At 40.1% G+C, this 27,238-nt stretch overlaps 3 protein-coding genes and 1 pseudogene across 3 annotated transcripts in view; 3 read left to right on the top strand and 1 right to left on the bottom strand.

Moving 5' to 3' along the window:
• The window catches only part of LOC142857839 (putative ATP-dependent RNA helicase DDX60), a 108,553-nt gene that overhangs the window by 29,589 nt on the left and 51,726 nt on the right, over positions 1–27,238 (bottom strand). Inside the window, 4 exon segments of the mRNA XM_075986860.1 lie at positions 793–897; positions 3,955–4,064; positions 5,946–6,061; positions 9,411–9,506. Of these exon segments, the coding sequence (XP_075842975.1) occupies positions 793–897; positions 3,955–4,064; position 5,946 (216 nt within the window). The 5' untranslated portion in view covers positions 5,947–6,061; positions 9,411–9,506.
• LOC142858069 (U2 spliceosomal RNA) lies at positions 146–246 on the top strand (annotated as a pseudogene).
• On the top strand, positions 18,720–19,875 carry LOC142857841 (oxaloacetate tautomerase FAHD1, mitochondrial-like). Its single transcript, XM_075986863.1, is given in 2 exon segments — positions 18,720–19,250; positions 19,252–19,875. Coding segments are annotated over 2 exon segments (666 nt in total). The 5' UTR covers positions 18,720–18,731; the 3' UTR covers positions 19,399–19,875.
• Positions 20,598–27,238, top strand: part of LOC142857836 (ubiquitin carboxyl-terminal hydrolase CYLD-like) — a 38,028-nt gene continuing 31,387 nt past the window's right edge. The window contains exon 1 of the mRNA XM_075986856.1: positions 20,598–20,770. Coding sequence (XP_075842971.1) covers positions 20,671–20,770 — 100 coding nt within the window. The 5' untranslated portion in view covers positions 20,598–20,670. The remainder of the gene's footprint in view (positions 20,771–27,238) is intronic.

Genomic DNA, 27,238 nt, shown 5'->3' with positions numbered 1-27,238 from the left:
TTTTATTTATTTATTTATTTATTTATTTATTTATTTATTTATTTATTTATTTATTAAGGATTTCTGCCTCCCCCCCTCATCCGCCTCCCATTTCCCTCCCCCTCCCCCGATCAAGTCACCCTCCCTCATCTGCTCGAAGAGCAATCTCGCTTCTTGGCCTTTTGGCTAAGATCAAGTGTAGTATCTGTTCTTATCAGTCATCCAACTTTTTAATAACTATTTTGTTCTTAAAATGAGTGAAGTTCTCTGGACACAGGTCCTGGGAAATGAAGACCATAAAATTCCATAAAAATAATGCCAGAAAATCTAAAGGCATTTCTCAATTATATTCTTCCCTGAATGTTTTACAATCTCTTAGGTTAGAGGTGGTTGGACTTCTCTTACCTCCCTGTACCTTCTATTATACAAGAACTATGTGTGAACTCTTCAAAGGCAAGAAGACAGAGAAAACGGTCTCCAGGGAAAGCAACCAGCACTCAGGACATAGAGAACAATGTGAGAAGAAAAGAATCTGAGGACCAGAAATACAGAGTGGGAAAGGAGACGCAGCTCCCACAATGTTTGGAAAGAAGAAAGAAGGAACACTTTCAGGACTTGATATTAAACACTGTTTCTAGCCCATCTAATTGAGAAGGTATAAGGAGGCCATATCCTCTGGGAAATAGTCTGCTAATCATTTTAAATGATTAGCAATGCAATTTAAATGCAAGTGATAGAAATGGTGACCCTGTGTTTCTGAAGAGCAAATGTCGGCTCTACCATAACAGCATGGATTGCATGAAGATTCTTTACCTGGGCCCGGGGCCAACTCTTCCAGACCTGAAGCATAGCGTCATATAGCTGGATGCTTTCTCGAGGTGAAAAGACAAGGTCAGAAGAGAATCCATGCTTTTCAATCTATGATTAAAATAAAATCGAGCTTATTACTATCTTATTTTACCTATGGGGTGACAACATTTACAAGAAATGCTTGCTTTGAGCATTAAATGCTGGAAAAATGGTGAAGATTGTATTGAGTCTATTGCTTATTAAAAATGGTTTTTAAAATTATGTGTATGTGGGGAGATTCCTCCCCCTCCCCCATGTCAAAAGACAGCATGACAGATTCCCCCGAAGCTGTTGTGAACCACCCAGTTGTTGCTGGGAAAGAAACTCAGTCAGGTCTTCCACAGAGTCTTGTTAACTGTAGAGACATCCATATACCTGCACCACGATGTTAGCTTTTCTTTTTTAATTATCACTTGAGAGCGGTTATTTTTTTCAGCCAAACAAACTGAAACAAAAATTAATCTAAGACTCCTCATAAGTTTAAAAATACAAATCTTCTGTTGGGTCACAGGCTTCAGGTTGCTTAAGTTTCTTACCCATATACACAAGGTTCAGTTTCCTCATTTCTAAAATAAAACATTAGTTATGTCTGTGTCACTAATTTGCTGTGATAATAAACTAGGTAATAGATATGAATCTTAGCCACATGTCTGGCACGAGATTGGTTCAGTCTCTTGAATCTAAACAAGCAGTATCTGAGGAAAAGACATGGATAAAGGACAGTCAATCTCCAATATCCCCAACAGCGAAGAGGAGGCCTGGTAGAAGCAATATTAGGCCAGGCCTGGGCTGAGCCAGCCTCCACAGCAGCTCAAGGGTAGGGTCTTGGACTTGTCCAGGCGTGCCCCCAAACTGTAATCCTGATCAGCCCATGACCAGCCCCTGGCTAGCCCCAACCAATTAGAACATAGTATTTTGATTGTCACTTACTTAAGCCAATCTTATCTAAAATGACCATACTTCCTTAGGCTCTCCCCTCAGTAAGGCTTTAAAAAGAGTCCCTGCCTCCTTTTTGCCTTTGTGTAGGGTAGTTGACCCCGGCATGCTGAAATAATTTTAAAAACTCTTTCTTTTGCATCCAATCTGGTCTCGGTGGTCTTTGGGTGTATGGGCTCTGGGTAGAACATTTTAATAATACCTAAGCCTAGATATTACTCTATATCCTCGCTACCAAGTCCTAAAACTCTTAAGACTTATGCAAGAGGATGACCTTTGTAGAAGCTGCATGAGGTCAGACCATACTATAGCTACTCTATTGCTTTCCAGTTACTCCATTAATAGCTACCAAGAAGAGAGGGAAGGCATTTGCAGCAAGCACTGAACCAGTATACTTGAAGCTCTTTAAAGGCAACATCTCTTAATCACGTTATACAAAATAAGTAATTTTTAAAGTATTGTGCTAATTTTAAAGATACTGGATTATAATGATTACATTTGAAAATCTGTAGATATCAGAAAGTGTGGAGGAACAAGAAAGAAAAGAAGGCAAAAGGAAGAGAGAGAGGGAACAAATGGATTTCTTTATTATTGACAGACTGGCTTAACATCTATATTCTCAGTATAAGTTAAGGCATAGGATATCTTCCCTAGTTCAGTTCAGTTCAGTTTGGAGTTTGAATTGGCCCATTACCACTAACAAGAGAAGCTTTTCTCACAAACGTTTTACTAGAAAAACTCCATATTCATATTCATTTCATTGCCTTTGGAAGTCATTGCAATGCATACACAGTCAAATACTCTCATGTGGTGTTCACTCATCAGTAGATGTGATAGACAAATCCTTCACATCAACATGGAGTTAATCAAAGGTCTGAGATTACATCTGGTCTCTACCATTTGCTTAGTGCAGTAGTGAGTGAGTTGTCTATGTCCCACCTGCATTATTGGTAAAATGAAAGTTGTAGTAGAATATCCATCTTACAATTGTGATGGTTAAAAGAGGTAAAATGTGTGAGTATTCAAACCAGCTATTTTTTAAAAACAACCAGTATTCACACCACAATGTGTTAGTAACTGGAGATACAGGAAATTCATCCCGCAGCTGTTATTTCAGAACACTGAAAGACAAGTGCTGAAGGTTCAGTGATAATCTGATTTTGCTGACACACAAACACAAGTGCTGTGGAGAATTTAACAAATCAATTTATGAACACACAGCAAGATTCTAAAAAAAAAAGTCTTCATATTATAAGAACCTAAAAAGAAAAACCAAGATCTGTGAATTGGCACATGGCATTTGGGAGGAACAGGGTAGTAGCATGAGGGCTTCCAAGCAAAACACATTCAGTAAATGCAATATAAGTAAGAAAAGCCCCTGAAAGACCTTAGCTCTCAAGGTCATACTTAGCTCTTTAAAAAAATAAAAGTCCAGTAAAGCTTTAAAAAGAATAGAAACATAATTAAGTAACCATATTACTGTACCAAAATTTAGAATATACTGAATTATTCAGGTTTTGGAAGGAAGAGAAAGAAATAGGAACCATTTTATGGGCCAATGTAAGTTTAAAATAAAACTTTCAAGGGATAGGAGAAAGGAAGACAGGTATATGCCTAGCAGGAAATATTTTAAAAACTGACACCTCCTAACCATTCAATAGACTTGTTGACATTGTATCAAGGTCTCTACTTTGCTGAGTCATTATCAGAGGCAGCACTTGATTGTGATGGCAATGGGAAGCATGTGTTTCTGGATTAAGGTCATACACATTGTTCAAGTTCTCACATATGAGGCTTTTACACACAAAGCTGTAGCATACTACTGAGAGCAGAGATTAAATTCTGTCCTCAACATTTCACTAATGGTACTAATTAAGAGAGACAGGCAGATATGGATGCTTAACAGATGGCGGGGAGGAAATGGACAGAAATAATGTCCCCAAACTAATAGAATCACCAAGTTAAAGTGTTTAGTATTTTCTAAACTTTGAGGAGTTTGATAGCATCCTAACATTGAGAAACTACTGAAACAAAGAACACTGCTGTTTTTTTTTTAAACAAAGTTGTAGTGCTCCCTCTGCATTCTATCATCAAGTTGCACTTCGGTTGCATTCTGAACAGCATTGTATTTTCAATTATTAGCCAGACAGTGTTGTTACATGGAAAACTGTGGCAAAGGCTGTTACTTACATGATCTGTAGTTAGTGCGGCACATGGGTGAAAATGATCAAAGCAAACGTCACCCTGTCTCACAGAACATACGTGCTTCTCCAGGTCATTGTATCTCTCTCCATAGATCACTGAAAGGGGAAGAGTGAGATTTCCAAATTATCAGAAATGTGGTGAGAGAAATAATTTTAAAGAAAATAGCCAAACAAACAAAACAAGGCTATACAGCTACACAGAGCATATATACCAAGTTTAACTTTGTATGACTGTCTGGCTTGTGCTTGGTCTTTGTGATGACTGCCACGGGAGCCAGAATTTCTTTTGGACAAAGTTTTTTCTCCCATTGCACTGTCTCCTTCTTTCCAGTACCTCTTTACTGACCGGAGCCACCTTTAAAATATAGACATATTACTTATGATTGTAATCAGTAATATGCCCAATGGTTCATGCTTCACTTGGCTACCAGTCCTTGATATTATTTTGAAAACAGTGGGGTCATTAGAAGGTAGGAGCTGCATAATAGAAGTCAGTCACTAGCAGAGGGACTTTGAAGAGTAATTGACAACCAGCATCAGCTATCACAAAGGTTATACTAGCCACTGGTTCTCATCTAGCTCTCTCTGCTTCCTGTCTGCTGTCATGTAAACAAACTGCCACCTCAGGCTCCCACTTACATGGTTGAAGCCTCACCTCCTTGTCTTTCCCACTGTGATGGGCTGAAATCTTTCTAAAACCCTGAGACTAAATAAAGGCATTCTCTCTTAAGGTATTTTTGTTCACATTAACACAAAAGTAATTCATACATTATTGAGGCAGAAAATAGAAATAGCTTACATGAAATAAAATAATTATATATAGAAAAATTTATGTCTTAAAATTTTCATATAAGCAAATTATTTCTAGAGCCACATAACCTGAAATAAATTTCTAACTTCCTTACTATTAACTCTGAATCCTGTATGAAACATTTAATGTTTCTGTGGCTGTCTTTTACGTTTAAAAATCAATAGTCTTGTAAAAGTACTTTTATCTAATAATAACAATGGAAATAGTAGTAAATTGATATTTTCAAAATTACTGTATGCAAAGTACTTTGGATGGAATGTGACACATGGGGGATGCTAAGGGAAAAGTAGTTATCAGTAGTCAACCTTTGAGCTTAATAAAGGGATGTATAGCTTTCAATTAATAAAGCTCTGCTCCCTTTCTAAACAAGTCAATCTACAAAATGAGATGATTTTGGAATCTATAGCAAATGTAGCATTCTCTCATCTTGGTTTATGTTTCCTAGTAGAGGGGGTGAGGGAAAGAAAAGTGATGGAGGAAGGTCATTGGCTAATAAAGGAACTGCCTTGGCCCATTTCATTGGTTAGAAGATAGGTGGGAGGAGTAGACAGAACAAAACGCTGGGAGGAAGAGGAAGTGAGGTCAGACTCGACAGCTCTCCTCTCTGGAGCAGACGCCACAGAGAGACGCCATGCTCCCCGCTCCAGGAAAGATGCACTCTATGAAGCTCTGACCCAGGATGGACTTAGGCTAGAATCTTCCCGGTAAAACCGGTGCTATACAGATGATAAGAAATGGGCTAGTCCAGGTGCGAGAGTTAGCCTAAAAGAGGCTAGGTAGAAATGAGCCAAGCAGTGTTTAAATGAATGCAGTTTGTGTGTTGTTATTTCGGGGCAAAAGCTAGCCGAACAGGCGGCTGGGGTGTTGGGGACGCAGCCCCGCAGCTCTATCACTACAGAAAAGGAATATATAGCTCTCATTTTATTCTGGAGCTATGACATGATACTTCCTATTCAACTGGAGATCTGACCCAATGGGTGCTAGGTATTTCTTTGTAGAGAGTTGCAGAGACTTATCAGAAAGACCTAAAGAGACAGCAGCTTGAATATTTAGAGAGTGCTATGAGTTAACTGGAAATTGAGATAACTTTAAAACCAGTAAGGATTATTAAATCTAAACTTTCAAAATAGATAAAAATTCTGTCCAAAGTAGAACTAAATCCATACTCAGTAAGATCCTCAGGGTTGCTTATGGTAGCTGAAAGGGCCAAAAATGGGCATCAGATCATGACAAGGAGATGCTCCCAGATTTCTGCTCCCTTTTTTCCACCAAGACAATGTACCTATAAAAGAAAAGAATACTTTCAATTGACGGGTTGGTTTTAAGAATGGCAAATTAAAATAACATCTCGACACTTGAATTTTCCTTAATATTTTTAATCAATCCACCTGTGACTCCTTTTTATTTTGCTTTCAAAACACTCTTTCAGGCCTATGTATTTCTTGCCATGTGTACTGACAATCAAAACACCACACCTCAGCTACTATGCAGTACTTTTGTGACTATTGCCCTAATTTATTACCTACATTCTTGGCATCACACACAATAAAAATGGTATCCTTCAAAGATAAATCATATCTAGTCACGTCAGTAGTTAATTATATTTTCCATTCGTTTTGTAATAAATGCAAGTATTTCATGGGATACATAACGACTGGCATATTTGGTCCTCTGCTGCTATTCCAGCATCATGTGAAGTCACTCATCCAGTTTTACAATTACCCACACACAGCAGTCATTTCTTTGTTCCTTAGCACACAGTTCCCATGCAGAGCTTTCACATAGCTGTCTCACTGTGTAAAATATTCTTAGAAATAATAGGAAAAGCCAATGCATATAGCCATGGCTTCTGAATCTGTAAAGTGCTATGGGACAATGGTCTTGTACTCTGTAAAGAGTTGTCACTTGTACTGGTTTAATAAAGGGCTGATTGGCCAGTAACCAGACAGGAAATATAGGGTGGGGGGGGACAACCAGAACAGGAGAATTCTGGAAAGAGGAAAGGCTCAGTTTGCATTCGCAAGCCAGACACAGAGGAAGCAAGATGAGGATGCCTCACTGATAAAAGATATCAAGCCACATGGATAACACAGACAAGAATTATAGGATAATGTAAGACATAAAAGTTAATAAGATGCCTGAACTAATAGGGCCAACCAGTTTATAATTAATGTAAGCCTCTGTGTGTTTCTTTGGGACTGAGCAGTTGCAAGATCAGATGTTGACCTCTGTCAACAGTGAAGTTCCTCTTAGTGTCACTAGTTTAAAAAGGTTCCGTGGACCATCCGTCCATTCCAGAGTGGTCCTCCAGCCTGCCTTCTGCCATTGTTGCTTTGTGATGGACACTCTTGATCTTTACAGGAAGCACCGCCGGTAGCTTATAAGCTTTTGTGTTCTCTCAACTTATCTTGTCTTTCTTACTTAATATATATCTGCAAATATGAATAATCCTAGCATTGACACCATGCCTGCCTCTAGAGAAGCATTTCTCAAGTGAGGCTGTGTAAATGAATGCATGACCAAATTAAATTAGATGAATTAAAGATTCTTGAATGTCGTCTTAAATAAACAAGTTAAATTTGACCCCTGGAAATAACCTTTAAAAGACTTACTATCCATTAAGCAGTTTTATATCATGTGTAGAGATGCATAAATTCATATTTTCTACTACCTGTATGACTTTTTCTTGGTCAGATGACGTAGGAGCCGGATTATACAGGCTAATATTCCTAAGTGTATGGCAATCATAATTCTGAGCAACCTGACAAGGCACAATTTGCACATGCTATACAGAAGGTGGTGGCCTAGCGTTTGATAGTGAGACAGCCTGACATCATCCTATGCAAATGGTCAGGATATTCTAATGTTGTTCTGCTCCTTCTAATATAATATAGGAGGTCATCTGGGAAAGAGGTGTTTTTCAGTCTACGTGAGAGAATAGGCATACAGATCAGACATAGATAGGAAGACGTAACAAAATGGGCATAGAAAGGTGTGGACATGACCACAATCATTCTCCCTGCTACCTAGGAAACAGAATGCTAATGAACCCCCCCCCTCGGTTTATGTTTTGATATAAAAGCTGTTTGGAGAATAAACAGCAGGTGATTTTCAGCATGTGAACTCAAGATTTCATGAAGGATCCCTGAAAACACGTTCCTGAGATAGTCAAGTGAGTCATGTTCTTTATTCCCACACCTCCCCTCGGGTATGAGAACTGATTTACATCAGGGCTGGACTCTGACAAGATGACATACAATTCCTCTAAATATTTAACTTTAATTTTTGCAATGCAATTTCCCTGACTTTAACAGAACAGACACTAGCCTTTGAAGCCTTTTGCAGTTGCCCTCATATAAAATTGGAGGAACTGAAGTGTCCAATATTACATCATTTCAGAGTTTGAAGTTCAAGCTACAACTAGGTATTTTAGATTGCTTTGTAAATGTAATATTTTTAAATTTTACACATGAATGTTTACCTACCAGTATGTATGGTCTTGTATTATTTAAATAAAATTATCAAAAGCCTCCAGAATAAAAATCATATAGGTTAACTAAAAATAAACATAGTAAGTCAGTATAATACAAATAAAAGCAAGAATTGTTTGGTCATTTCAAGTTTATAACACAAAGGAAAGGGCTGGGGATTTCAGACAATGGTGAACTACTTCAATGGCCTGCATTTAATCTCCAGGACTACAAATTATTCATCACCATTATCTTTACTGAAGTGAAGTAAAAATAAGCTAAATATCGGCTCTTTTCTTTTCAGCTTTAAATCCAGGAATAGAAGAATGCACTTTTCTCTGGAGATCTAAGTCTCTGAATAAGTGTACTGAATGATGCTGCTATAGAACTCCACTAAGTGGTTTCCATCAGAAGGTCTATATCTACATTGGTTTTCACCCCACTCTAGTGCTCAGATCCACAGGTACTACTTCAGTGGGACTCCAGGTTCTCTGGCTTTCTAACTTAGACTAATTTCTGAGCTGTGGCTATATCTCAGTAGATGAGGACATCTGTTTTCTGTTGGCCCCTCCCAGATTGCCCGAGCCAGCTGTGTACCTCAGCTAAGGTTCACTACTTGAAATATAGCCCATTTGACCAGAACCTCCTTTGCAACTGGATGCAAATGCTTCCTTACCTTGTCCTTTTAAGACTAACAATAAGTTTCTCTCTCTCTCTGGATTTCTTCACAGATTTCTTTTAAAAAAAAAAAACATACTTATAAAACTGCATTTTGAGTAGACCATTTGTTTTCTTTAAGGATCATGACAGGCAGAAATGTTTGTATCATCAGTATCATTGGCCGGCACATAAAACCTTTGCTTTGGAAACTGGACAGGATTTTGATTTTTATCAAGGGAAACGTGTGTCATGAGTTTAATTATGTCCCTTTACAACATCCTCAATGAAGACCAGTTCCTCACACATGCAGAACTCTCACCAATACATACTATCGAGTCACAACAGAAGTGAGTCAAGAGGGTGATTCAGTTGGGGAAATGGTCAGAAGAAAATTGCCTCCTAATCTGAACTCCATCCAAGGGGTGGATGTCTCAAAGCAGCAAAGACATGCAATACTTATGATCCCCAGGAAGATAGCCTGAGAGGTAAAACAAAGCCTACCTCATCAAATATGACATATCTGATCCTCTTCACCCAGTTTTGGCGATGAGGAGCGAGTAGCAGACTTTCAAAGGAGACAGGATCGGTAACAAGCACCTGAAAACAACAGTAGGGTGTGAAGTAACACTTAGAACGTGCATAGGTATAAAACTACATGAAGCAATGCTTTGAGTCCCGGATGTATCTCTAATAATTAAGATCTGATACCACATTTAAGGATTGGATTCATTACACTTCTGATGTATTAGCTTGAACCACGTGAAACTTTAATTTTGTCCTGAGATAAAATAGGAGAATATCATATTTGAAGAGCAGATTCTTGTTTATGAGCCTTCCAACTGTGTCCAGCCCTAAATGGGTCACCTATATTGACCTCTTTCCCTACTCCTTCAGGAAACAATCAGTAAAGGAGATGGGAAGGTGAGAGTCAGGGCAAGAGGTAGAGTATTGTGAACTGCTGTCTTTTGAACCAGGCCTGGCAGGTCCACCCATGAACTCTCAGTAACTGTGGTTATCTCTGTACAAAACCTGCAAAAGATCAAACCAGTTAAAATTCCAGCATGAATGAGGAAGCAGCCCACAAGGCCACACCCCCGCAGAGGAGTTATTGGCACTTGGAAGCTGTTGGGAAAGAGACATGATTCTTGCAGGCCTATGGGTTGGAGGGAGAAAAAGGGTTAGAAGGAAAAAATGGGGGTGGATGGATATGATTGATAGACTTCAAACATGTATACAATAATCAAAGAATAAAAAAGTTGCTTTCACTAAATAAATAACTTAAAAAGAAAAATATATAAAAATCAAAGTCATTAATATTAACTATTTTGATTCTTTCAAATCTAACACTACAGAGAAATTATGTTGGAAGATGTTTCTTTGAAAAAAAACCCAGGCTGCATATTGCCAAGTCTACTACATAATACTCTACAAGTATGTCTTAATTTTTGTTTTATCCTAATATCTGATCTGAAAATTCAATAAGAAAGAAAACTATAACTTCATTAATACTACAATATATTCATTAACTATAATATCACACTACATTTTTAAATAAAATATCTTTAACAAGAGAAAATAATTATGATAATATGTTTCTAGCCATTAAGTTTTGGTAGCTTGGAAAGATCGTTGGATCATTTTGAATCCCATTGTAAACAACATGATTAATGAGCTATAAATGTAATGTCTGAATCAAAACAAAAGTATCCTTAGATAAAATAAATTCTATCTTTCACATTCTTTAGAATATAACAAATTTATATTTTCCCTTAAATAGTTTTGTCCTTCACAAATTCAAGGAAATTATTTTTACAGGTTTTGAAAAGATCTTAGATTTACAGTAAAAAAGATGTAACATTGTTATATAATCTGATGTCAAGTTTATTAAAAAGAATATCAAACCGGGCAGTTAAGGGCATCATGATTGTAGTCCTTAGTGAAAACACCACACAGAACTTCACCAGCTGGCAGAATTTTGGTGTAACGATTTTGAACAGTAGCTACCACTTGATTAACAAGTGCCTGATTGACAGGAAAACAGATGTATTAGCTACATAATAAAGTGTAGATTAGCATAACTTGATGGACTGATGGGGATGTACAAAACTATGTTTTACTATGCAGGAAAATTAACAAACCATTTTCTCTACCCACTCTATAGTAAAAACTCTCCATTTGAGCTCTTGGATTAAAAATCTGAACTTTGATTAACAACAACCTACTGTAAAACAAAAATAGAAAGCATTTGTCTGAAAGTAAAATGGCAAACGTAACCTTTATAGCAGAAGAATCAATATGTATAGCACAATAGTTGAAAAATCACCACTCATGATCTGAGTCTATCACAGGAAGAAGCCTAAATAGATTTGTATCATATTTCAAAATCTCCTCCAGATAGATGTCAGAAGTTTGACTACATATACAAATCTGCATAGTCTCACTTAGGATCTAGCAGGCAGCGTGGCCAGTGGACTCTATAAACCTTCAAACATCTATTACACACTTTATAGTACCAAAGGTATGTACCATATAGATGAAAATGTAAAATTTAAAATATATCTGTAAACATATTTAAAAGTCCAGTCCAGTGGTTAACTTTCTTGATGAATAACTGATGTGGGAGGGCCCACTCCACTGTGGACATTGTCACTCCTGGGCTAGTTGCTCTTGCTGCTATAACAAAGCAGGAGAAGGAAGCCCTGAGGGAAACATCTTACCTCTGGATCAATTCCTGCATCCAGGTTCCTACCCTCTACCCTGATTCACTCAGTGATGAACTGTGCTGTGGAAGTGTAAACTAAAATAAACCCTTTCTTCCCAAAGTTTCTTAGATCATGGTATTTTATCACAGCAAAAGAAACAAACATTAATAAATACAACCCCAAATGAAAATGTGAATAATACTGATTATACAAAAATTTAAATACTACCATTGGTATGAATAACAATAATAAGTTAAGATAAAAACCTGATCCATAAATGTATATTTTATTACAGTTCATAAAAAAGATATATTATGGATTACAGAAAAGTTGATGAATTAGTAAAAGGGCCAACTCTTCCAATATAAAAAGTAGGCAAATGTATTCTCAGGTACATCATAAATAAAGAAATACCACAGAAAAAAAGGCATGCATAATAATACTGCCCAAATCACTAGTCAAAAAAATTCACATCTAAATATAAAAATATAAACATCTAAAAATTCTACTACCTCTGAATTCTGAAGCTCACAGAATGACAACAGAAAGCTTGAGAAAGATCTGAGATTTAATCTCACTCCAAATAGAATAGTTAAATCAAAACAAATGTTAACAGTTGGAGGAAAATATGTGAAAAGGAGTACCCTTAGCCACTATGTGTAAGAGTTTTAACTGGTATACCCATTATATAAATCATTACTGAGGTTTCACAAAGCATGAGAAATGAAACACTCATGGCCTAGATACATCACTTCTTTGTGAGTATATACCCAAAGGTCTTCAAGTCTTACTAAAGAGATATGTGAACATTCATGTTCATATATCCACTATCCCAATAGCAGTCTTGATGTCCAACAATAAGTTAATAGAGAAAGAAAATGTTCAATTATACAATTCTACTCAAATATTAAATGAAACAATGTTGTTCATAGAAAAATGAATGGAGCTTGGAATTATATTAATTAAGCAAAATAACATATTCAGAAAGACAAATACCATATATTTTCTCTTATATTTTGTTCATAAAATTTAGTTTTTAGAATATGTATATGTATAATATGGATGAGAGTAGATATAAGTCATGAAAGTAGAAAAGAAATCATGAACGGAGAAATAAGTCATAAACCCCTATCCAAACTAATCAAACGGCAGAGAGAGAATATGCAAATTAATAAGATCAGAAATGAAAAGGGGGACATAACCATAGACACAGAGGAAATTCAGAGAATCATTAGATCTTACTACAAAAGCCTGTATAACACAAAACTGGAAAATGTAAAAGAAATGGACACTTATTTAGATAAATACCATATACCAAAGTTAAACCAGGACCAGGTGAACAATCTAAAGAGACCTGTTGGTCGCGAAGAATTAGAAGCTGTTATCAAAAACCTCCCTACCAAAAAAAGCCCAGGAACAGATGGTTTCAATGCAGAATTCTACCAGAACTTCCAAGAAGAGATAATACCTATACTCCTTAATGTATTCCACAATATAGAAACAGAAGGGTCATTACCTAATTCCTTTTATGAAGCTACAGTTACTCTGATACCAAAACCACACAAAGACTCAACCAGGAAAGAGAATTACAGGCCAATCTCACTCATGAACATCGACGCAAAAATCCTCAACAAAATACTGGCAAACCGAATCCAAGAACACATCCAAAAAATTATCCATTATGATCAAGTAGGCTTCATTCCAGAGATGCAGGGCTGATTCAACATACGAAAATCTATCAATGCAATCCAGCATATAAATAAACTGAAAGAAAAAAACCATATGATCATTTCATTAGATGCTGAAAAAGCATTTGACAAAATTCAACATCCCTTTATGATAAAAGTCTTGGAGAGATTAGGGATACAAGGGTCATACCTAGATATAATAAAAGCTATATACAGCAAGCCGACATCTAACTCAAAGCCATCCCGCTTAACTCAGGAACACGACAAGGCTGTCCACTCTCGCCATACCTCTTCAATATAGTGCTTGAAGTTCTAGCAATAGCAATAAGACAACATAATGGGATCAAGGGGATTCGAATTGGAAAGGAAGAAGTGAAACTTTCGTTATTTGCAGATGATATGATAGTGTACATAAGCGACCCCCAAAACTCCACCAAAGAACTTTTACAGCTGATAAACAGCTTTAGTAATGTGGCAGGATACAAGATCAACTCCAAAAAATCAGTCGCCCTCTTATACACAAAGGATATGGAAGCAGAGAGGAAAATCAGAGAAGCTTCACCATTCACGATAGCCACAAACAGCATAAAATATCTTGGGGTAAATCTAACCAAGGAAGTGAAAGATCTATTTGACAAGAACGTTAAGGCATTGAAGAAAGAAATTGAAGAGGATACCAGAAAATGGAAGGACCTCCCTTGCTCTTGGATTGGGAGGATCAACATAGTAAAAATGGCAATTCTACCAAAGACAATTTATAGATTCAATGCAATCCCCATCAAGGTCCCATCAAAATTCTTCACAGATCTGGAGAGGACAATAATCAACTTTATATGGAAAAACAAAAAACCAAGGATAGCCAGAACAATCCTATACAATAAAGGATCTTCTGGAGGCATTACCATCCCTGACTTCAAACTCTATTACAGAGCTACAGTAATGAAAACAGTGTGGTACTGGCATAAAAACAGAGAAGTCGACCAATGGAATCGTATAGAAGGCCCGGATTTTACCCACAAACCTATGAACACCTCATTTTCGATAAAGGGGCTAAAAGTATACAATGGAAGAAAGAAAGCATCTTCAACAAATGGTGCTGGCACAATTGGATGTCAACCTGTAGAAGAATGAAAATAGACCCATATCTATCACCATGCACAAAACTCAAGTCCAAATGGATTAAAGACCTCAATATCAGCCCGAACACACTGAACCTGATAGAAGAGAAAGTGGGATGTACCCTACAACAGATGGGCACAGGAGATCACTTCCTATGAATAACCCCAGCAGCACAGACATTAAGGGCAACATTGAATAAATGGGACCTACTAAAACTGAGAAGCTACTGTAAAGCAAAGGACACTGTCACTAAGACAAAAAGGCAACCTACTGACTGGGAGAAGATCTTCACCAGCCCCGCAACAGACAAAGGTCTGATCTCCAAAATATATAGAGAACTCAAGAAACTAGACTTTAAAATGCTAATTAACCCAATTAAAAAATGGGGCACTGAACTGAACAGAGAATTCTCAGCAGAAGAAGTTCAAATGGCCAAAAGACACTTAAGGTCGTGCTCAACTTCCTTAGCAATCAGGGAAATGCAAATCAAAACAACTTTGAGATATCTTCTTACACCTGTCAGAATGGCTAAAGTCAAAAACACCAATGATAGCCTTTGCTGGAGAGGCTGTGGAGGAAGGGGTACCCTCATCCATTGCTGGTGGGAATGCAATCTTGTGCAACCACTGTGGAAGTCAGTGTTTCGGTTTCTCAGGAAATTTGCGATCAACCTACTCCTGGACCCAGCAATACCACTCTTGGGAATATACCCATGAGATGCCCGATCATATGACAAAAGCATTTGTTCAACTATGCTCATAGCAGTATTATTTGTAATAGCCAGAACCTGGAAACAACCTAGATGCCCTTCAATGGAAGAATGGATGAAAAAAGTATGGAATATATACACTTTAGAGTACTACGCTGCGGTAAAAAACAATGACTTCTCGAATTTTGCATGCAAATGGATGGAAATAGAAAACACTATCCTGAGTGAGGTATCTCAGACCCAAAAAGATGAACATGGGATGTACTCACTCATAATTGGTTTCTAGCCATAAATAAGGGTCACGGAGACTACAATTGGTGAACCTAAAGAAACTAAATAAGAAGGTGAACCCAAGGAAAAACATATAGTTATCCTCTTGGCTATGGGAAGTAGTCAAAATTGCCGGGGAGAAAATTGGGATCTTGGGGGTGGGGTGGGATGGGGGTAAGGGGAGATGGGGAGAGAAAAGGTAGAAGGGAAGGAGGGGGGACTTGGGGAAACAGGAGGATTGGGATAAAGGAAGGTTGGATAGGGGAGCACGGAACCACAGTTCTTAGTTAAGGGAGCCACTTTAGGGTTGGCAAGAGACTTGACCCTAGAGTGGCTCCCAGGAGCCCATGGTGATGTCCCCAGTTAGTCCCTTGGGCAGCTGAGGATAGGCAACCTGAAATGACCCTATCCTATAGCAATACTGACGAATATCTTGCATACCACCATAGAACCTTCATCTGGGGATGGATGGAGATAGAGACAGAGACCCACACTGGAGCACTGGTCTGAGCTCCCAAGGTCCCAACGAGGAGCGGAAGGAAGGAGAAGATGAGCAAGGAAGTCAGGACCACGAGGGGTGCACCCACCCAAGGTGACAAGGGGGCTGATCTATTGGGAGCTCACCAAGGCCAGCTGGACTGTGACTGAAAAAGCATGGGATAAAACCGGACTCTCTGAACATGGCGAACAATGAGGGCTGATGAGAAGCCAAGGGCATTGGGACGGGGTTTTGACCCTACTTCATGTTCTGGCTGTGTGGGAGCCTAGCCAGTTTGGTTGTTCACCTTCCTAGACATGGACAGAGGAGGGCAGACCTTGGACTTTCCACAGGGCAGGGAACCCTGACTGCTCTATGGACTGGAGAGGGAGGGGGAGAGGAGTTTGGGGGAGGGGGAGAAGGGTGGGAGGAGGGGGAGGGAAATGGGAGGCTGGAAGGAAGCGGATACTTTTTTTTTCCTTTTCTCAATAAAAAAAAAGTCCAAAATACAGAAATCTGTATTTTCACCAATATGCAAATTTGGGGAGATTGTATGACCATTGGGGAGTTAGCCCTTAATAAATCAGAAACAATTCAAGGCTTAAAAAAAAAGAAAACAAAACAGAAGTAAAACAACAACATAAAAAAACGCCAAGCAAATAAACAAAAAAGAAATGAAGGCAATACATTAATTATCTTAATGATGCTGATAACATTACTTGGAGGCCATCCTCATTTTATGTTTGGAAATATGTTCTTACATTGTACCATTCATCTAAATTCCATTTTCTTCCCAGAAGACTATAGATGCTTTTATAAATTAGTGCACGAAACTGCACTAGATGGCTCAGTGGTTTGGAGAACACCATTCTTGCTTGTAATTCTAGCTCCAGTGGGCACAACAGCCTCCCGGGCTACCTGTATTCGCAGGTACACACCTTCCCACATATACATAACTATAAAAATACCAAATTAGAAGCTAGCAAATGAAAACGAGTCAGATCAAAGGGCTGAGTTTAAGTGGTGCGTGCTTAGCCATAGATGGCAGTGTTAAAGCCCTCCACCCCTAAGACCTAGGGAACATCTTGGAGGAAGGCTGGGATGAATCTAAGGGCAGGAAAAGTATTGGGAATCCCTGTCTTCTGTACATGACTTGGCTGTGGCACAGCTCACGGCAGTTGTGGTCATATGTGCAAGACCTCCACGGGATCAAGCCATTTCAAACTCTGCAGGGGTGGTGGTGCACATTTTTAATCTCAGCATTCCAGGCAGTGACAGGCAGATCTCTGTGAGTTCGAAGGCAACTTGGTTTACATAATGAGTTCTAGGCCAGTCAGAGCTACATAGTGAGACCTTATCTCAAACAGCAATGAAACAAAGCATCATCATCAACAACAACGAAAGAACTTCAGAATGAGTGAGGGAGCGATGCCCATGGCCCTGCTCCCAGCCGGGGAGCTATTAGTTACTTCGCGAGGGAAGGAGAGACACTTCTCTATGGGTTTGTGTTCACTTGTGCATTGCCTGTGCCTCACTGGACAGCCCCATGCACATATGGGAAGAAAAATGCATGAAATTGGGAAGGAGATATGCTGGGGTGTAGGGATGTTGAAACAGAGAATAGGGGATGGGTGAGATCAAGATACATTGTGTGCTTGTATAAAATTTTCAAATAATAATTTTTTAAGATGAGCCTGGACATGCCACCAAAAGAGAAATGTAACTCCAGGCCAGACTCAACTCCTTGTGTCCTGCCTGCAGGACGTGCTACAGCAACGGGGACACAAAGCTCATGGAAACAACCAACTAATAACCGTTTTGATTTAAGGGCCATTCCACAGATGGAATCTATACCCAACATTATTGGGTGACCAAGAACCCAGAGATCTAGAGTAAAACCAAATACAATGGTCTTAAAAAATAGTGCTATCATGATTCCTAATGACATTGTACTATTCTCATAGATTAGTGCCTATGGTCTATCTAAATCCACACTCTATCTCTACTATTCACAGAGATCCTCCTGCTTCTGCCTCCAGAGCAATGGGTTTAAAGGTGTGTGCCACCACCACCTGGCTCATTATGATCTCTTAGAAACCTGTTCTTTTTTTCCTAGGTGTGCTTGTTTTTCTTGTTGTTGATTGGATGGTTCGGTGTGTTGGTTTAGTTCCTCTAACTGGCTGTAGATACACTGCCGCTTATGCATAACATTTACTACTACAGCCACATAGAAGACACAACACCACCCCATCAGTCATTCACATTGTTGGCAACCATTAGCATTCTCCACCTTCCCAAAGTAAAATCCACCCCCGTTAGATACTAACTTCACCTCTCTCCTCCCCTTCTGAATCGTTTGTGTAGAGCTGGAGGCACATGAATTGGGCAAATGACCGAGTTTAGGCCTGGATTACTCTTCTTTCCCTCCAGACCTTTCAGAGACAGAAAAGCAGTCCAAGACCCACTGCTCAGCCGTGGGACAGGGCACAAACTCTCTACATAACAAGGAGGATTTCTAGGAAGCTGTATTTTACAATAAAGCTTAAAACTGAAGCCTGTTGGGGAGCTCGCTCCCTCATGGGTTCTCCTGATTTAGATTCTGGGACCTATTCAGTTCACGTACATTGTACTCTCTCAACTGCCAGAAACGAAGGAGAAAGATTAGGTTACATGTGTGGGCGGCGGAGGGAGGCTGAGCAGAGGCCTCCTCGTCTCTTCGGGCTGACCCCAGCGTCCAGCTGCTGCGCAAGGAAGGGCGGGCCGCTTCGGCCAGCCTGAACAGTGTCCTAAGGCAGCTGTCCCGTCGAGGCCCCCGTAGTCCGGGGATTCAACGGTCACGTGACACAAGTTTTTACCATGGCTTCCTCCAAGCCTCTGTCTCGCTTCTGGGAATGGGGCAAGAATATCGTGTGCGTGGGGAGGAACTACGCAGACCACGTCAAGGAGATGCGCAGCGCGGTGCTAAGCGAGCCTGTGCTTTTCTTGAAGCCGTCCACCGCGTACGCTCCCCAGGGCTCACCGGTGTTTATGCCCGCCTACTGCCAAAACGTGCACCACGAGGTGGAGTTGGGTGTGCTCTTGAGCAGGCGTGCTCAAGCCGTCCCCGAGGCCGCCGCCGTGGACTACGTGGCCGCCTATGCTCTGTGCCTGGACATGACTGCCAGAGATGTGCAGGAAGAGTGCAAGAAGAAGGGACTGCCCTGGACCCTGGCCAAGAGCTTCACGGCCTCCTGTCCTGTCAGCGCCTTCGTGCCCAAGGAGAAGGTCTCTGACCCTCACGCCCTAAGACTGTGGCTCAAGGTCAACGGTGAACTCAGGCAGGAGGGCAAAACTTCGTCTACGATCTTTTCCATCCCGTACATCATTAGTTACGTTTTCCAAGATAGTAACCTTGGAAGAAGGAGATCTTATCTTGACCGGGACTCCAAAGGGAGTTGGGCCAGTTAAAGAAAATGATGAGATCGAGGCTGGAATAGATGGGGTGGTTAGTATGAAGTTCAAGGTGAAAAAGTCAGAATACTGAGTTGTTCTTAACGAGTGTCACAGGAGAAAGGAGACATAAGCAAGTGAAGTAACTAAATGTCAATCTTAATGAAAATCTAAAATGGGTCCTTAAAAATAAATAACGTGATTTTAAAAATTGGGGCAGAAATGAAAATGGGAATAACCACACTAAAGAATATTTAATGCTTCCCAAGAGGAGATGTGTTAAACTAAGCTCGGAAAAGTTGTAATTTTCTTCTCTGAAACTGAACTGAGTAAGACTTCTGTAAATTGTCTGTAGCTCCATTAATGATGTTACGCTTTAGGAAAGCTGTTTACACACTCCAGTTGGTTCTTACTTCATCCCAAAATCAGATAAAAGTTTTGTTAAGCGAGCAATTGTTGAAGTCCTGCCTTGTTTACTTGGAGTGTATATATTGGGCTGTGACTTCTGAGTTTGGGAGGTAATCTTGAAATTGTTTTCCAAATAAACACGTTTCTTATGTGAAAAAAAAAAGATTACGTTACATGGGAGGTCACATGACAAGGAGGTCCCAGGCTGCCGGACAGAGCCACAGGCTGGACCCTCTGTGGCCAAGACTCGTCATCCCTAAGGGATGTCTCTCCGAACGCCAGATGGGCGGTCACTGGCATGGACAGGGCGACAGATGCCCCAGCCTGTTTTCTTCTCTGACTCCAGGGAACAGCAAATCCTGTCCTCTCTGGAAACATGAACAAGGATGATAAATATTCTCAAGCATTTGAGTTATGCCAAAGGCATGTCTAAAAACCAGAAATAAACAAGCGGCTTTGAACCAAGATGAAGTCACAGAGACAATCTCACAAACCTCAGACTCAGGATTTCAGGGCCTGTGTCCTCTCAGAAGCAGTTTGGCATCAACGTCTGTCAGCAAAAGTGTGTGTGCACGTTTGTATCTTAGCTTGTGTTTTGTGTAAGTGTATACTGTCATTTTTCTAAATACTTTTGCAGTGAAATACAATGCTTTATTGGAAATCATTACCTCATTTACAGCAAATCGTTCCTAAATCAATTATTTTCCTCTTTAATTTGACATTCTTCAGAGGATTCCAAGTACACAGCAAACCTTGGTGTTTGGCTGTTTTGTAACTGCTACCACAATACAGTAGTTGTGGGATTTTCTTTTTCTTTGAGTTTGGTTGTGTAGTGGTATCATTTTCTGTGATTATGCTGACTTCACATTGCTTCCTTTTTCCAGTGTGGTGCTTCAGATCACTTTCCCAATGTGCAGAGCACTGTTAGCCTTCACCAACTCGCGTGGCTGGCACTGGAATGGCGTTGAGCACGTCGAAGAGACTATCCTCCACCCTCTTCTCATTTAACCCTCCCCACGAGCCGTTAGCTTCATTAGCAGATGAAAGAAACGAGGCAAGTAACAGTTTCAAATGTTAATTTGCATTTATGCTGAGAGATGTGGATATGTTCAAATTAGGGTTTCCCTCATTAGCCAAAATCCTTTTTAGTAGACTTATTTTTAGGCCACGTTTAGGTTCGCACAAAAACTGAATGAAAAGCGCAGAGATTTCCCATGTGTCCCTGCCCTCGTTCATGCGTTCCTCCCCATTCCTAGCATCTCTCCCCACACTGGGATATTTGTTGGAAAACAGATTCTGCATTGACATATTGCCACACAGTACTCACAGCTCACAGCAGAGTTCTCTTAGAGCTGGTATGTTTAACAGCTGTGGAAATTTTGTAATGATATTTATCCATGGCAATAATATTGCTCCGAGAGGCTTTGTTGCTTCAACTATCCTCCGTTCTCGACCTTTCTCCCTCTCCCCTCCTCGCCCTCGGTCACTGCCAATTTTCTTACTGTCTTAATGTTGGTAGTTTTGCAGTTTTCCGACTGTCACACACTTCAAGTGACACAGGGTGTGGATTTTTCAGACTGATTCCTTCAGTTAGTGGTATGCATTTTTAAGGCTTCTCTGCATATCTATTTTAAAGATTTGGTTATCTTATACTCATGTATGTGTTTTTAGGCACACATGTGTGTTTATGGGTGTCCACAGACGTGAGAAGGTGGCATTGGAGCACCTGAAGCGGGTGTCACAGGTTTGGAGTCACTTGATACTGGTGCTGACAATCCCAATTCTGGTCCTTCCATAGAGCAGTCAAGGCTCTCAGGCTTGGAGCCGTCTCTCCAGTCAGTCTCTGGGGAGTCCTATGTGTATTCTCTGGGTATTTGGTAGCTCATTTCTTTTAGTAGCTAAATGGTGTTTCCAGACAATGGGCATCAGTTCATTTATCTATTCAGCTGCTGAAAGACATCTTGATTTCTTATAAGCTATAGCAATCAGGAATAAGGCTGGCTATTAGGTGCAAGGTTTTGTGCGGAAATAGACTCTTTTCTCCTTTAGGTAAATTTCCAGGAGCTCAGCTGCTGGGTTGTATAGTAAGAACATCTTTAGCTTTGTAAGAGATTGCCAACTATCTTGGCTGTACCATGTTGTATTTCCTCCAGCAGTGGATGAGAATCCCTGTGTGCGAATCTACAGTTCAACGTTATAGCGGCATTTTCTCAGTTAAGGCTCCCTCCTCTCAGGTGGCTCTAGCTTGTGTCAACTTGACATGAAACTAGCCAGCACCTAGTGTGCATTAAAGTAAAAGCCCACAAAAGTCTATTTAATAACTTATTAAGGGGTACAATGGAAAAACATACTCACCCCAAATGTCTTCAGCTAAGTGGATCGAGCTCCCACAACATTTCCCCTTTTATTTCTAATAAAGAAAGGTCTAATCCTAGCATCAACTACATACTGCTCTTTCAGAGCACCTGCGTTTGGTTCCCAGCTCCCACACCAGGCACTCAGAGCTGGCTGTTAACTCCAGCACCAGGGGATCTGATGCCATCTCCTGGCCTCCTCTTCTACTGTGTTGTCTTTGCCATGTCACAGACCTAAAAGAAATGCACTGAAATCCTGAGCTGGAATAACCCCCACCCTGTGTTAGGAAGCTTGTTACCAAGAGAGAAAAATGCCACGGTAACCTTCCTGGTTTTGAAGTCTGCGTTATCTGAATTAATATAGTTCTTCCTGTTTTCATTCGGCTAGTGTTCAAGCCATGCCCCTTTCTACCCTTTCCCTCATGTCCTCTCATCTTTCCTTCTTCCCGACCTCCTCCTTTTGAAAGAGGGTCTCAATATGTAGACATTAAGATCTTCCCACCTCATCTTCATGAATCCCGAATTACAGGTATGTGCCATTATGCCCACATTACCTCTACATGTGTTTTATATTTTAATTGCTTTCTTATACAAAACATGTATTTGCATCTTTTTTGATTCTTTGTTGGTCTCTGTGTTGAACTGTCATAATTAGGTCATTAGTGTTAATTGTTTAGTTGATGTGTTGGACTTAGTGTGCCTCCCCACATTCACTGGGTTTTCATTTGTGTCCTTGCTCATTATCCCCATTTTGTCTTCCTCTTCTACCTTTTGTGGTCCTAATTGATCATTTTATCCTTTTCCTTAACATATATTATGCTTTTTTTAAAAATGTGGTTTTGTTTTACAATTGGCTACCGTTGAGTTTGCAATATGCACTTAAAATGAATCCACGCCCATTCTTAAATAATTCTAACTCATGAGGAGTGCAAGGTGGTCATAAACCCTCCTACTGGTTCTTCATTTCACTTCCAAGTACAAATAGACATCTATAAATGAAATAAAACTTCACCATTAAAATTTCCACAGTTGTCTGTGATATCAAGTAAGTAGAACAGTAAAGAACTTTGATTTGATCTTTATTTATTCTTCCATTTTAACACTCTTCTATTCTGTTATGCATGTGTGTGTGTGCATGTGTGTATGTGTGTGAATGCATGCATATGAGAGAGAGAGAGAGAGAGAGAGAGAGAGAGAGAATTTGACCTGCATGAATGTACATGCGCCATGTGTAGGTCTGGTTCCCACAGAGGCCAGAAGAGGGTTCGGAAACCCCTAGAACTGGAGTTATAGATGGTTGTGAGCCATCATTGTGGGAGCTAGGAATCGAACCCAGGACCTCTGCATCTCTGAAAGAGCAGCAAGTTTTTTTAATCACTGGGCCTTCTCTCTAACCCCTTTATTTCACTGTATAGGTGTGTGTGTGTGTGTGTGTGTGTGTGTGTGTGTGTGTGTGTGTGTGTGTGTGTATAGAACTTATTTGACACGTCTTATAAAGTAACAGTGCTGCCCATGAATGAATTTCTTCAAAAGATTTGAAGCTAGATCTCACGTAGCCCATGCTGGCCTTAACCTCACCTTATTGTTCAAGCACTGTGGTCACAGGCACACATCACCACACCAACTTTCTCTTTGATTTTTCTAATCTTATTCATTTTTGAGTTTTTTAGAGAGTCTCACTTTATAGCTTGACTGTCCCAACATTCATTATGTAGCCCAGGTTGGCCTTCAGCTCACTGTGTATTCAAGAATGACCTTATCCTCCAAGCCCTGTGATCACAGGCATGCATCTCCATACCAGCTTTCTCTCTGATTTTTTATTTTTATTTTATGTATTTTATTTTTTTAATTTTATTTATTTATTTTATTTTTGAATTTCTGAGACCAAATCTTACTGTGTGGTTCTAGCTGTCCTGGAACTCACCGAGTTCTGCCTACCTCTAATGAGAACAGGAGAATTCTAGGAAGAAGGAAGCCCATTCCTACCAGTCCTGCCCAGACCCCTGAAGAAGCAGAATGTGACATACCCTGCTAAAAAAGCTACTGAGCCATGTGGCTAACATAGATAAGAATAATGGGTTAATATAAGCTACAAGAGCTAATAAGATAAGAAGCCTGAGCTAAGGGGCCGATCAGTTTATAACCTAATGTAGACTCCCTGAGTGATTTTCTTTGGGGGCTTACTGGCTGTGGAAACCCCAACAAGCAAGCCCTCATGTTACATACCTCTACCTCCTGAGCTCGTGGGATTAAAAGTGAGCACCACCATGCCTAGCTTTCGCTTTTATTTTGGAGTGGCTCACCACATAGAGAAATGTACTTCAGACTGTTTCAACCAACACCTTCAACATTTTATTGCCCAACTCTTTTCTTGATTTCATGATTTCTGAGGAGACGTAGGTATAATTCTAGTCTTTTCTCCTCTGTAAATAGAACGTTGCTTTCCCTCTCCCGCATTTTGAAGAATTAAAGAGTAATAATTTCATTGATTCTAAACTCTAAACGCTATGCCCAGGTGTCGTTTTTCTGCTTATCCTGGTTTAGCCACTTCCTGCTTTCTGAGCTTTCCAGACCTGTAGTTTTGTGTGTGATGCTAATTTGGGGGAATTCCTCGGTCATAACTGCTCAGCTACACCCTCCGATCCTTTTATGAGTCTCAGTGTGTTCTTGGCTCATGTGCGCCCCAGCCTTTGAAGTGTCCCATCTGCACTTGGATGTTCTGCTCTGGGTTTCTCTGGCGTACTCCCCTTCCCTCATTCGCTCTTCAGTTTGGGATCTTTCAACTGAGATGCCCTCCAGCACGGAGATTCTCCCTTCTATGTTCAGTCTACTAATGAACCCATCAAAGGCATTCTTAGCATGTTACACTGTTTTTGATTTCTGGTACTTATTTGGTTCTTAGGCGTCTCACCTCTGCCTAAATTGCCCATTGATTTCCACAGAGTCTACTTTGTCTATTATGTTCCTTAGCCTATTGTTAAATGGCTTATTTATGTAACTATGGTCTTTTCTCTTGAGACTGAGTCTTACTCTATAGTCCAGGCTGGCCTTGAAGGCACTATGTAGCCCAAGCTAGCCCAGCTCACTGTGCTTTCCCTGCCTCAGCCGGCCAAGTTCTGGCCTTAAAGCTAGGGGCCATCACAGGCAGTTTATTTGTGTTTGTTTTAAATTCTCAGTCTGAGAACTTTTTTGTTCATGCTTATTAGAAGCTGATTCTCACTCATGCTTGCTTTGCTTGGTCATAATGTGCTTTTGCTGTTTCATATTTCTTGGAATTTTAATTGATTTTATAGAGCTCTACATTTTTCTCTGCTTCCCTTCCATCCTCTCCCCTCCCCTTCAACCCTCTCCCAAGGACCCCATGCTCCCAATTTACTCAGGCAATCTTGTCTTTTTCTACTTTCCACGTAGATTAGATCTATGTATGTCTCTCTTAGTGTCCTCATTGTTGTCTAGGTTCTCTGGGATTGTGATTTGTGGGCTGATTTTCTTTGCTTTATGTTTAAAAACCACTTATGAGTAAGTACATGTGATAATTGTCTTTCTGGGTCTGGGTTACATGACTCAATATTGTTTTCTAGCTCCATCCATTTGCCTGCAAATTTCAAGATGTCTTTATTTTTTCTGCTTTGTAGTACTCCATTGTGTAAATGTACCACATTTTCCTTATCCATTCTTCAGTCGAGGGGCATTTAGGCTGTTTTCAGGTTCTGGCTATGACAAACAATGCTGCTATGAACATAGTTGAGCACATGTCCTTGTGGCATGGTTGAACATCCTTTGGATATATATACTCCAAAGTGTTATTGCTGGGTCTTGAAGAAGGTTGTTTCCTAATTTTCTGAGAAATCGCCATACAGATATCCAAAGGGGTTGTACCAGCTTGCATTCCCTCCAGCAATGCAGAAGTATTCCCTTTTCCCCACAACCTCTCCAGCATAAGTTGTCTTCAGTGTTTTTGATCTTGGCCATTCTTACAGGTGTAAGATGGAATCTCAGAGTTGTTTTGATTTACATTTCTCCGATGGCTGAGGATGTTGATCATTTCCTTAAGTGTCTTTTAGCCATTTTAGATTCTTCTGTTGAGAATTCTCTGTTTAGTTTTGTAACCCATTTTTTAATTGGGTTATTTAGAATTTTGATGATTTTCCATTCTGTAGGCTGTTGTTTTGTCCTCTTGAAGAGAGTTGTTTTCTTTCTTTTTTTTTTTTTTTTTTTTTTGGTTTTTCGAGACACGGTTTCTCTGTGGTTTTGGAGCCTGTCCTGGAACTAGCTCTTGTAGACCAGGCTGGTCTCGAACTCCCAGAGATCCGCCTGTCTCTGCCTCCCAAGTGCTGGGATTAAAGGCATGTGCCACCACCGCCCGGCTCTTGGAAGTTTTTTTAAATCACTGTGTGGGTAAAAGCGACTACTGTCAGTCACTGGTCATGAGGTAGTGTGGTGAGCAGATGGGAAGGGTTCAACAGTTCTGTGATACGACCCAGTCTTGTGACAGAGGACTTCACAGTGAACACATCACAGAGTTTACTTCTGAGCTCTCCTCACCCTTGGGCAGAACAAGATGGCTAGCGTTTCCCTTTTCCAGTCTAATCAGGCTGTAAGAAAACCCCAGCTGGCCGAGCTCTCACCAGACATTCCTCCCAAGGCAGGCCTTGCTAAGAAGAGTGCGGCACTTGGGATTAGTTTTGAATATTCTTTCCCTTGTCCTGCAGAAGCAGAGGGGCTTTTTCTCTGGCCTGTGTGGTGCTGACCTAAGTTTTCGCTCTCTGATTTGTTCACATAGAACTCCTGGCAGTTTACCAGTTCTAGCTCAGGTTTCCCTGTCCTGGTTCTGGCAGAGATAAGAGCTTGGGCATTCTCCTCACTTTCTCTAACTTGGGGTGTTGGTTTGCCTGTGACTCCACATCTCTAAGCTTGTTGCTTAGGGTAGAATGGCAATGCCAACACTTCTATGCACTAGACTGTATCTTCGTTTTGTTTGGTTTGGCTTGCTTTAGATAAAATGAGTAAAGACAGGTCAAATGGGAAATCTCAAGCTTTGAAGGAGTTCTTCTGAAACCCAAGATGTCTGGATTTGAGCAGAATTTATTGCATTGATTGGCCTATTACACAGGTCCTATCTCAATTTTCAGAGACTAGTTTGATTTCCACTTGACCCAGACACTTTGGATC

This window comes from Microtus pennsylvanicus, chromosome 9, assembly GCF_037038515.1.
Source record: "Microtus pennsylvanicus isolate mMicPen1 chromosome 9, mMicPen1.hap1, whole genome shotgun sequence".
NCBI lineage: Eukaryota > Metazoa > Chordata > Mammalia > Rodentia > Cricetidae > Microtus > Microtus pennsylvanicus.
This window is presented reverse-complemented; position numbering and strand designations above follow the sequence as displayed.